The sequence below is a fragment of the Leptonotus elevatus genome, chromosome 16, assembly GCF_054856555.1.
Source record: "Leptonotus elevatus isolate MCC_2025b chromosome 16, RoL_Lele_1.0, whole genome shotgun sequence".
In the NCBI taxonomy this organism is placed as follows: domain Eukaryota; kingdom Metazoa; phylum Chordata; class Actinopteri; order Syngnathiformes; family Syngnathidae; genus Leptonotus; species Leptonotus elevatus.
The window spans coordinates 7,731,509-7,743,204 of record NC_141254.1 but is presented as its reverse complement, the minus strand read 5'-3'; the positions used below and the strand labels follow the sequence as shown (position 1 = coordinate 7,743,204).

Genomic DNA, 11,696 nt, shown 5'->3' with positions numbered 1-11,696 from the left:
GGGGCGGAGCGAGGTCTAAGAAATCACATGACCACAACAGTTCGTCGTTGCTCGTCAACTCATTGAATAAACGATAGCAATACCTATTTATAATCATATCAATTTCAAAATAATGATGTTTTATGTTATTGACTAAAGAATAAAAGAAGGAAAAAATATAAAACGTTGGAAAAACAATGAAGGGTGGTCACATGACCGGAAATTAACAGACGCAACCTCCTCTCCTCTCGGTGCTACACGTTGTTCCTCATTGCTAACCACACTTAGCATTGAAATATCTTTCACTCTCATTCAAGAAAAAAAAACAATACAATAAATAATCATGCCAAAAGCCAAGAAGAAGAGCAAACGGAATACGTTTAACTATAATCAAGACCGCAAGAAGCTTAAGAAGAAGTTCAACAAGAAAGCCAATCCAAGGATAGAAAAGTAAGCGCGATGAACACCTTAGCATGCTTCATGTACAGTACATAACATGTGACAACTATAGTATGATAACTGTACGTATTAATCCCTTAAAGTGGCGAGATCATGAGAAAGAAAATGTGTTTTTGTGATGCAACTCCTAATGCATTGTTAATTTTCGGGATGTATAGTAAATTATTTACTATGCATGTTAATGAACTGTTTGAAGAGCTTACAAGTTACCTAATACTTAGTCAAATCATTTGAAAATGTACCTGACTTATGGCATGTATGTGTTCATTTGATTTTTCTTCAGTAAACAGATAAGAGAAGCATGGGATCAAAGTAAGTCCATGGACAGGAACCTGAAGGACATGGGCCTGGTGTCCGACCCAAACCGCAGTTTTCCCATCAAGAGAGAGAGTGTAAGTGTAAATGCACAGAACTGTACAGGCAACCCCACCATTAGCCCCGTTATGATGTAACAATGGAGGTGGCGAAAGTGTCACTCATAGGTAACAAAATATGTACATGGTTCATTTCACCCATCATGGGTAGACACTAGGCAGGCCATGCATGAAACACAACTATTTGTTTAAAGGGCAATTTTCCACATTATGTTCATATTTGTGCTTTCATTGCAATGTAGGAAGTATAAAGTATTCACTTCCTGTAGTGCTTTGTTTTTACCACTAAGTGGCAAAACGTGTTGGTTTGAAGACACAACTATTCCCTGCAAATCTTACATTGATACAACTGAAGTGCAAAAGCAGTGTAATAAAACCATACTTAACATATGTACGTATATAATTATTTTAGAAAGGAATACAATTGATCATACACTAATTAAGACACCCGAGAACTGTTTTAAATTGTGAAAAAGTTGATCTTCTATAGAATGACCTATGGCCGATTAATTTTTTAAAATGTATTTTATTGTTTTACTTTTACCAGCTCCTCGGTTTAAGAAAAGAGAGGACAGCTCCCGCCCACCCCGTGATCAAGCCCTACGTTGTCAACCGTAAGTTTAGGTGCATAGCGGTGAAGCAAGGCACAGGTGTTGTACGTCATGACATACGTGTCAAATGTTTGAGCAGAGCTGGAGGTGGAAGCCAACCTGCCAGTGAAGGACACCAAGACTCTTTCGACCGACTTGATCGAGTACGCCCAGCACATGATCCGAGAACACAAAGAAGATTACAAGGTGAGAAGGCAAAAACCAACCTTGTCGCACTTTAGTACTAACCAAACCCCTGAAATGCTTAGCAAACATAATGTTTCCCGCGGTTATGAGAGTGAGAAATGCCAACACGCAACTCCATTTTATTTATAAAGCACTTTAAAAACAACCATCACTGCATACAAAGTGCTGTACATGGAGGTAAAATTAGACATACAAAAACAGACAGTTAAAACTAATTATTAACATAAAAACTGTAAACACCATAAAACAGGGAAAGTCTCATGCGGAATCAAAAGCAATAGAATAAAAATAAAAGATAAATAAAGTTTTAAAAATAAACTTGTTGGAAGACAGACACTGAGAAAGTATGTACCATAATTTCCCGTGTTTATGACGGCCCCTACTGTTATACACTCCCCCACAAAAGCCAAAAGCACCCTTGGGGAGCCAACACACTGGAAAGCGATACAGAAATATTTCTTGGAAACAGGGTTATTATAGTTTTCGAATTTTCATTTTAGTTAATTTTTATTTCGTTTTGAGTTTTGTTTTTTTAATGTAGTTATTTTTCATTCGTTTTTGAGGGTGGTTCTGTTAAAAAAAAAAATATGCTTAGTTTTAATATTATAAAAAAAAAAACTTTTTTAATGTGTATTACCTGTGCGCAATATTTAATAAACACCATGGTAAAATAAAAAAAGTAACACATTTTTTTTACCTAGTGTTGCATTTCAGCCGAGTTAAAGGGATTAGTTCACAGTATTGTAAGCCCTTCCACAGTTAACTATAGGCATATAATGATTCAATCTTACCTCTGACACCATGGCAATCAAATATTAGGTGTTTTGCTGGTTATTTTTTAACGCGGAAGGAAAAAGCCATGTTCAGTGTGGTTGCTGCGCCCCCGGCGAGCTGGCTGGAGCTCTGCGTTTGAGCACTCCTCTGAATGGCCACACGAGCCATCAATTCTTCAATAAACATTTGAAACAAAACTGCTCCTTGCCGTAAGAAATTGTGGAGGAGGAGGGGATGAGAGGGAAAAAGAGAGAGGAAAGAACAAGAACAGAAAAGGAAAAAAATCCAGGTCCAGAAAGTAAAAACCCTGCCACAGTTTGGCTTTAGCCCTAGGTGCTAGCTAGCTAGCTCCCGGGTGCTCGTTTACCTGCTAGGGAGCTTGCGAGCTAGCACGAGGGGCTAAAGCTAAACTGTGGCAGTTTTTTTTTACTTTCTGGACCTGGATTTGCCATCTCTGGTCATCTGAAGGTGCTTTTCCATTGGCTGCTGCTAGATGGCATCATATCCCGACTGAAGGGCTGCATGCTTCAAGCACACCAAGAGAAGCTTATCCACGCTTTTATCTCGATTATTGTAACGATCTTCTGACTGGACTCTCTCAAAAGAACATCAGACAATTGCAGTTCAATCAGAACGCTGCAGCTCGAGTTCTGACCAAAACAAAGAGATCAGAACGTATCACTCCAGTCCTTAAGGTTTTGCACTGGCTCACAGTTAGCTGTAGAATAGATTTAAAAATTCTGCTACTGGTCTATAAATTACTGAATATATTCAAGAAATGCTGATTGAGTACAAACCCAGCAGGGCTCTGAGATCTACAGACTTGGGCCAACTAGTGGAAACTAGAGTTCGAAGTAAACATGATGAAGCTGCATTTAGCTGTTATGCTGCACACAAATGGAATAAGCTGTCAACAGAAATGAAGTCAGCCCCGAGTGTAAAAGCTTTTAGATCCAGGTTGAAAACTTAGCTTTTTTTTCTTTTATACCTTTTGATTAAAGTCTTTTAACAGGGTAGACAGGGTTTCAACTACTCTTGAGGATTTGGAATAATGTTTTTTCGCTTTAATTTTTTTTGAAACTTCTTTTCGTTACGCTAAATGAATTTAAAGTCTGCTGTATAATGTTATAACATTGTCAATGTATGTTCTTAGCAAATTTTGTAACCTACTTTTGTTTTCTCTTCCTTGCTCTGAATGTTTGTTGATGCTTATAGGTGTTGTCTTTCCTTATGTAAAGCACATGGAGTTGCCTTATGTATGAAATGTGCTATACAAAAAAACTTGCCTTGCCTTCTGTGTGACACACTTACAAACGTCTTTATTCTGGTTAATATCGAAATAAAAATACTTAAAATCCAATTTAAAATCATCCCCCAAAGGCTCATGCATTAAATTAATTACCAAAGACTAAACAAAGGACATTTTCGCTCTAATTGTAGTTTGTTAGTTGTAAACACAAAATGTAGTTTCAATTAGGTTTAGTTAAAAAAAAAAAAGTTAACGAAATTGTTTTTTAAATTTTTGTTCTATTTCGTCCCTCCCGACCGCCAGGTGGCGGTGCTGAAACAGCACGGAAAATCCCCACGCGCACGCGTCACTCGAGAAAGAGTTAATAAAGGCGCTATGTCCATTGTCCCGGCTGACGTGACCCTCATTTATGAAGGAGGAGCGTAGCCAGAAACATATCTCTTTGAACCTTCTCGCTCTGTCACTCGCGGCGGTGTTTACCGCTGTTCTTCGTCTCCGTATCCGTCGCTGGTGGCCTGTGATCGTGTTGATCGGGGCAGCGGGGTTTCCCGTTATTTTTTTCGTTAGTTTTTGTTAACTAAAATAACCTTGCTTGGAAACATACATTGATGCAAAGGAAATAATATATTCATTCACATTACAGAATCTCCCCGGGGTCTTTTTTTAATCACTTTTAGTTCTAAATAAAACTTGAAAGGCAACCAGAGCGAATGGCATTCTGCCTATTTGGCGTCTTACAATCAGCGTGGCTCCTCGAAAGAGATGTATGAAGGCTGCTGTTTGTTGTAAAGGACATTTTTTTTATTTTATTTTTTTTGTATGAGATTATTTTTAAACATATTTTCCATGAAAAAAAAGACCTCAGTTCCACTGGATTCTCTACGCTTTGACCCGACTGACCCTGACTCTCTCCCGCTGTCGTTTCACCCGGCAGGCGATGGCCCGCGACGAGAAAAACTACTACCAGGACACGCCCAAGCAGATTAAGAGGAAGATCAACGAGTACAAGCGCTGCCACGCACAGCACTACGACGCCTTTGTTGCCTCGCTCGCCGCCCCCATGTCCCGCTGAGAGCTTGACGCCGCGGGCGCTTTCAAGTAAGAATGTTCTTTAAGAGGATGTTCCGAATATACTCGGCAGAGTCTGCTCTTCACAAGAGGATGTTAACGCGCATAAAATGACTGTTTTTTCACAGTTGACCCAGTTTGTGTTGACGATTGAACACCTCTCATGAAAAGGAAAATAAGACATAAAAATGTCTTGGACTTATGGAATTATTTCTTTTTATCCACACAAAAAAAACTGTGGAAAAGAGACTTTACTTATTTTTATTTTCTTTTTATATGGAAATGGTGTTTGATGTTTGTGTCTCAATAAAATAGTTTCACCATACACCAAATTAATGCCTTTTTTTTCCATCAGGAAAACATGACCTGTAGATTATAGATCCGTGCACGTGTTAAAGGAGCGAACATTTTATTTGCCACAAAAAATACATTATGACATGCACATATATACAACAGCTTGCAGAAAATGGGCAAAGCCTCTTCTCCAGTCGTGAAAATTTTAACCATTAAATGAATACATTTCTACGACTATGTCGTATCAAAGGGAATTAAACATTACATTATTTTAAAAAACCCTCTTAATTTGTAGTCATCTCTCAAACATTGTTTCGCTAGGCTGAATGTTAGATATTAATGAGTGACGAGAAGCTGGGAATCTTCAGCTTCTGCCTAAAAGTGGACTGCAATATGACATGCATTGCAAAATTTCCTGAGAAAATCATGTACAGTGTTTGTTTTTCCAGGCTCAAACTTAAAACATTTATTAACTGTACAGGTGTCTAAGCTACATTTTAACATACAAAAATAAGTTAACCAATAACCACTGCAGCTTAAAAACAAAACTAAAACAATGTCAAACTGCTCACTTGACAGACACGTAAAGGAGACGGCACACAAATTGTAGACAGTATTTTGGAATATTGGACAGCACTTGCCGATGCTTTCTGGTCGTCTTTTTCTCTGTCCATTTGGTGTACTGCGCTGCTAAATGAATGTAAAGGAAACTCTGCGTACAATATGAATTCACATGTATGGTGTTCCACAGGGTTCAATTCTGGGGCCTTTGCTGTTTTCATTCTATTTGCTGGCCCTGGGTTCCATCTTAAGACCCTGTTCATTTTGTTCACCAGTAAACCCTATGCCTACCTTTATCTTTTAACTTTTTTTTTTCAATTAAGAAGGGTTTGTTGAGTGCGTATGGGAAACTAGTGGTGTTCAGGACCTCCAACAAGGCGATGAACCTCTGTTTTAGACCTAAAATCCTCCATATTTACTCACAAAGGAAATCCAAGTCCAAGTTTCATTTTACATACATGAGCACCCAATAATAAACCTGTCCTCGATGAGTCACACGTTCTCGTGCATAATCTGTTCATTTCTGTTGGCACGCCCAAACAAGCCGGAGCAAAAATATGCATGACCCGAGCGAAAGAGGATTTCAAATGTTTTTGTGTGTGTGCTGCCGAACAGTTCCAAAAGCAGTCCTCTTCCACCTGGGCAAAATAAAGGAGCACCTTTTCCTCCTCCTATCAGACAAGCTGCAGCAGGAGGTCCTGGAAGGCTTCCAGGTCTCTGCAGGAGTTCCTCAGGGCGCCGTCTGAGCCCAGCTGGGTGGCCAGGAGGAATAGCTTCCTGTCCTCCACCGCCGAACCCAGAGACAAGGCCTCGTGGAGCTCCGAAACGCTCGCGGCGTCGGGTTTATCCTGGTGTGGGCCACAGACAGAATTACTGCAACCATGCAACTTTTGTTTTAAAGACGCTGTCAAATAATCGTTTCTAAATACATTTGATATGTTTGAAGGTCATTTTTGAAAATGTGCAAAGATTAAGAACTATGTAGTGTAGCGCTTATCCAGCACAATTACGACATACGGTTAGCTAGCTAGCAAGCAAGCTGTGTCTACACCCTGAAAATGTAGCTTCCTTTGAAATAGTCCACTAACATGGCCAGTTTAGTGTGCCTCGTTGTCAGCCTGAGTGCGTGTTTCATGGTGCTTTAGAGCGCCTCATTGTCACAACAACCCGTATTCATGTTTTCTTATGATTTTGATGCCTCATTTACATGGCGTCTTTAAAAAAAATATCATATTGGCAAGGTTGTTCCTCTTCTCTGCGGTGTGCTATATTCGCACCCATTTATTCTAAGTGTGTTTTTTCTTACCTGTTTGTTCCCCAGCACGACCACGGGTAGCTGGGGTTGCACCTCCAGAATGTGCTGCAGCTCCAACTTTGCCTGCGGGAAGCGGCTACGGTCAGATGAGTCCACCACGTAGACCAGCACATGAGCTCTGTTCAGATACTCGGACCAGTAGGGGCGCAGTTCCTCACCGCCGCCAACTGTCGAATAATGAGAAACCCTGAACCTTCTTTTAAAGGGGACTTATTTTGACAAAAGACTTTTCAATTGCTTATATACAGATAGTTTTGTGTATCAAGTGTGAAATTAAAGCCACTTTTTTTTTTGGGTTAATATATGTGCTGAAGATCTTTTTTTTTGTTGGTCACAGGAATGATTCAAATTTTGTGTGTTTTTTATGCCATAATCATCAAAACTGAAACAAACTTGTATGCTTTTGATTATGCTGTTATGTAAAATTTAAACAGAATGGATGAAAAGCTGTGGTTACATTTATATACTACAAACCAACATGCGCCGTAATTTCAAATGAATGGACTTTTCCTCGATATTCTAATTTCCTGGCACCCACCTATGATCGGTACGTTTACAGTTTAGGTTAAAAAAGAAAAAGGGGATGACTCACATAAATGTAAGTGGTACTTACTCTCCAGGAAGTCCAGCTGACAAGCGGGCGCACTGAGACTGATGAAGTTGAAGCCTCGGGTGGGTCTGCTGCGGCCCCTCTTGGCCCCCCCGGGCGTCAGGCCCTGGAGCATGCTGCTCTTCCCGGCTCCGTCCAAGCCAAGCACCAGCACCTGACGCTTGCTGCGGTCCTCTTCCTCCTGCGGGTGAGTGTGTTAAACGTCAAACCCTAAATGGGGGTCCCAATCTTGATTCCGGCCTTCCGGTATCTACACGGCTTCATTTCACATTCCAAAAATATGCATGCATGTACCCGCTTCTCCCACCATTTTTAATTGACTTGAAGTTAATTTAAAATTGTAAATGGGTGTGAATTTGAGTGTGAATTGTTTGTCTACAGAATGAACGGGATGAATTAGCGGCCATGCAGACCATCACCACAAAAAAATGTTCTACAAAAAAATGCTGCTAAACATTTAGTATGCATTTGCCACGGAAATTGGGCGGAAAATCCAGAGAAAATATAAAAAAATGGAGGGAAGAAATGCAAATCCACAGGTGCTGAACTGCAAGGAGGATTAGGGCTGTGCAATTAATCGAAATTCAATTACAATTTCAATTATTACACTTCACAATTACAAAGTCGGCATAATCGTAAACAAAAATAAAGTATAAATAATACTAATTTTGAATTGTTTAAATTGATACATCTGCACCTTTTTTAAAAAAAAATGTTTTATTTAAAATAACTAATTTAATAAATCTTGTTTGTTCCCAAAGGAACTTGCATGATTATAGTTTCAAAGAAACTTATTTGTCTTAATATTTTTACGTGCTTAAACATTTTCTTGTTTTGTACCCCAAAACAAATGTTTGTTTTAGTCGTGATTTCAATTATTACCAAATTAATCGTGATTTAATATTTTCTTCAGAATCGAGCAGCGCGAGTGTGGGTTGACCAGTTTTAAGCTGTAATATCACCATTCACCACTAGATGTCTAAATTGCACTTACACAGAGTCTTACCTATACTACAACCTGAGTAGGCCTAATATTTTTTGGCTCCATCTCATCCAGAAAGTGGATGGCCTGGGATGTTGAGGAATTCAAAATGGAGTCTGCAAAGCCAACTTGATCTTCACAGACACTTAAAATGTAAGAGACGTTCCCGCACACGTCAGTCATCCCCCTTTTTTCAACACCACTTATTCACGCCAGAGCAGCGCCTCAAATCTGTGCGCAGCCATTAAACATAATCAGCTGTATAATGTTTCCAAAAAAAGGAGGCCGGCTCATTTACATTTTTCTCGTGCTGTGCGCTTGTGATGCTTAGTAAACAGCCAAACGGCACACAAGCAAGCCATCAGCAGTCCACCGGGGGACCAACTTCAAGCTGTGTCAAGACAGGCTTGGGTTTTATTTATTTTTTGGTCTTGCTATGCGGCGTTATCAGCGTGGACTTTGCGCAGAATGAGAGAGGTTCTTGCTTCACGTCTTCAGCCATCTGCATTTTTTATCAGCGTTACCTGAGCAGATTGTCGAGTAGAAACAGTGCAGGAATGTTCACAGCTGATGATAGCAAATGATTGGAAGCTTGGGGTAAAAAATTTTTATATATATATATATCTTGAATTTGAGAGATTTTGAGATTTATTTGTAATATGAAAAATAGTACTTTAATTAGCATTATAAAAACATACCATGGCATATTTTTGCTATAATTTAATGGTTATTGTGCTGCTCCTTCTGGTGTGGCCACCTGGGGGCAGTATAAGACTTAACAACAGGGTCAAATTGACCCATTAGGAAAAGATAGAAGAAAATAAAACTTAGGTTCAACTTTGTCTGCTGGTTTGTCGTTTTTAATTTTCATGTTTTAAATATTAAAAACATTGCATTGTGTTAAGTGATATTTTTGATGATTAAACATAGAACGGGTCACATTGACCCATGAAGGATTAAGACTTCCGATTGTATATGAAGATGGAGAAGACGTCACACAGTAAAGTTAGTCGTTCTTCGCAGAAGATAAAGATTATATATATGCACATTTGTGTTCCGGTGTCACTCGCACCTCAAGACATCACCATTTTATGTGTTTCCTAGAAAGCACTAATGTTCTTAAAAAGCCTCACATGACATCACATGGCTAATTTACATAATACCACTCTCACACTGGCTTTCTCCGCTCATTTGGAAGCCACGCAGGGCCAATATCCTGAGCCACTTTTAAATTACAATGTCAAAAATGAAATTAAGCAACACTGCAGAGTTAGCATAGCGCAGATGAATGTTTACAATCTGCTTTAAAGAGGCTCTTTTCCTACTCTGCTGCTTCAGAAAACATCGCCGCTCGCCTCGTCACAAGATCCTGGCTCCGCCTCTGGTCATAATAGAAATTAAAGCCCATTGGCTCTCTACAACAGGGGGCGGGGTGAGCAGAACAGCTCTTCCAAAACATCAGTTTAACAATGCAAGAAATGTATGTGAAACATATTTCTTTATCATTTCATCGTCATCATCTTTATTTATTCCCAAACTTGGTGGGGTTTCCCCCAGTAAACTGTAAAAAGGCATGATTAATAACAGTCCTAACAGTGTTACAGCACAGACTATTCATTCATCCAATCAGATTGCTAGGCTAGTCGACCATATGGAAAATTCCACTTTATTTGAAACTTTCCAATAAAGAGTAAACTGGGAGCTTTTTCTCTGTATTGGTTCCGGTTGGTTTTCCGCTATCAACCCATCACACCGCAGTGATTGCTCCCCGGCACTTTTAGGCTTTCGTTCCACACTTACCTCAAAAGTACATGAACTGTGGCCGACAGGACTAATTAAGAACAAGATGACTATTATCAGTGTTTGCAGAAGATTGCTCCGATGTCGTCCCTGAGCTGGTCACCAGTCCGTTGAAGGATTCAGCTGACTTTTGGCGAGAGAATTTGGGTCCACCTTGGACTCGACAGTCACTTGCGGGGTACATATGATGAGGAAACATTCACACACACTCACATTCTTCCATTTATTTCTACGCCAATCAACATTTTTGAGAAGTGGAGTAGGCCTACACCCTTGATTGGTCGCCAGTCAATGGCATTTACCAACTTGCAAACTTCACACTGAAAGACCATGATTTGAACCCAGAACTTTACTGTGAGCCAGGATCTAATACTTTTGTATGTGATTGATATTTATTGTACACGTTTTTATTTTTTTCCCCCCGTATATCACACAATTACTTTAGCAAGACAGCATCTCTAGGAAAATATAGAGCCCTGACATTCATGCTCAAGTCTAGAGAAAAAGCAAATGGACTGGTGCCTTACTTCCTTGATGGTGGCGTATTGGGCGTGCGGTGACAACGTTCGCTTCGGGTAGAAGTAGTTGAGGGCGATGAAGATCGCCGAGCCCAGCGCGGCCACGGCCGCGGTAAGCGCCACCGAGAAGTGGCGGAGAAACACCATCGTGCTTCCCGGACGAGTGCGGAAGCCGAGTGCCGCCGTCTCGAGCGCCTCTGCTGCGTTTCCTCCTCTCGACATGTGACCGCGCGCTTGCCGCTTGTATTGTTTTTGGTTTCCAAACAGGCGCAGGATGACAATGGGGCGTTCAGGGGCTTCATGTAAATGTGGGTTTCCCGTGGCCGCGTTCGACGTATGGTGCGTTTAAGTTACCCGGAGACCCCCTTCAAAGGAGAACGGAAAACCATCTATCAATACGCTAGGAGTTATAAACCTGTTCATGACTGAACACTTGAACGTTTCATCTCCACAAGTTTTTTTTAAATGCCATTTTATGATGGACAGTAAACATAAAATAGCATCGATCCATATTTTGTGCATTATTAAATAACGGCAAATGCCAAAAAAACAAATAAATAAATATAAATATGAAATAAATCATAATGTAATAAATAAGATGAATTTTCCTATACTTTAAAAAAAATGGTTTGAAAATTATAAATGCAATACATGTATATTTATAGGTACTGTTCATAAATTATATCATTTAGATATATTTTTTAAATGTATGGATTACTGTATATATAATATATATATATATATATATATATATATATATATATATATATATATATATATATATATATATATATATATATATATATACAGTGTTCCCCACTGGGCCATCCAAGTAAATTGGCCACCACCCAAGAAGTTTTCACTTGTGGATCGTGAGGCATGAGGAGACGAAGTAACAGGACTGAGACCCACCTCC

The 11,696-nt window shown here is 39.6% G+C and overlaps 2 protein-coding genes across 3 annotated transcripts; one reads left to right on the top strand and one right to left on the bottom strand.

Annotated features, from left to right (window-relative positions):
• The first annotated feature begins 50 nt into the window (after positions 1 to 50).
• On the top strand, positions 51 to 7,063 carry nop16 (NOP16 nucleolar protein homolog (yeast)). 2 transcript variants are annotated; one of them, XM_086057747.1, is made up of 6 exons: positions 51 to 429; positions 722 to 830; positions 1,360 to 1,426; positions 1,503 to 1,609; positions 4,567 to 4,730; positions 6,877 to 7,063. In XM_086057747.1, exons 1-5 carry the CDS (start codon positions 323 to 325, stop codon positions 4,702 to 4,704), a joined length of 528 nt encoding a protein of 175 aa, XP_085913873.1. In that variant the 5' UTR covers positions 51 to 322; the 3' UTR covers positions 4,705 to 4,730; positions 6,877 to 7,063. The 2 variants fall into 2 exon arrangements, with proteins under 2 accessions (XP_085913873.1, XP_085913872.1); XM_086057746.1 differs by lacking the exon at positions 6,877 to 7,063 and adding an exon at positions 4,829 to 5,046 and having other exon boundaries at positions 52 to 429.
• Positions 5,029 to 11,044, bottom strand: arl10 (ADP-ribosylation factor-like 10). Its single transcript, XM_086057748.1, has 4 exons — positions 10,790 to 11,044; positions 7,484 to 7,661; positions 6,862 to 7,037; positions 5,029 to 6,403 (listed from the first exon to the last, which is right to left on the bottom strand). The coding sequence occupies exons 1-4, from the start codon at positions 11,000 to 11,002 to the stop codon at positions 6,230 to 6,232; spliced, it is 741 nt and encodes a 246-aa protein (XP_085913874.1). The 5' UTR covers positions 11,003 to 11,044; the 3' UTR covers positions 5,029 to 6,229.
• Between the last annotated feature and the right edge of the window lie 652 nt (positions 11,045 to 11,696).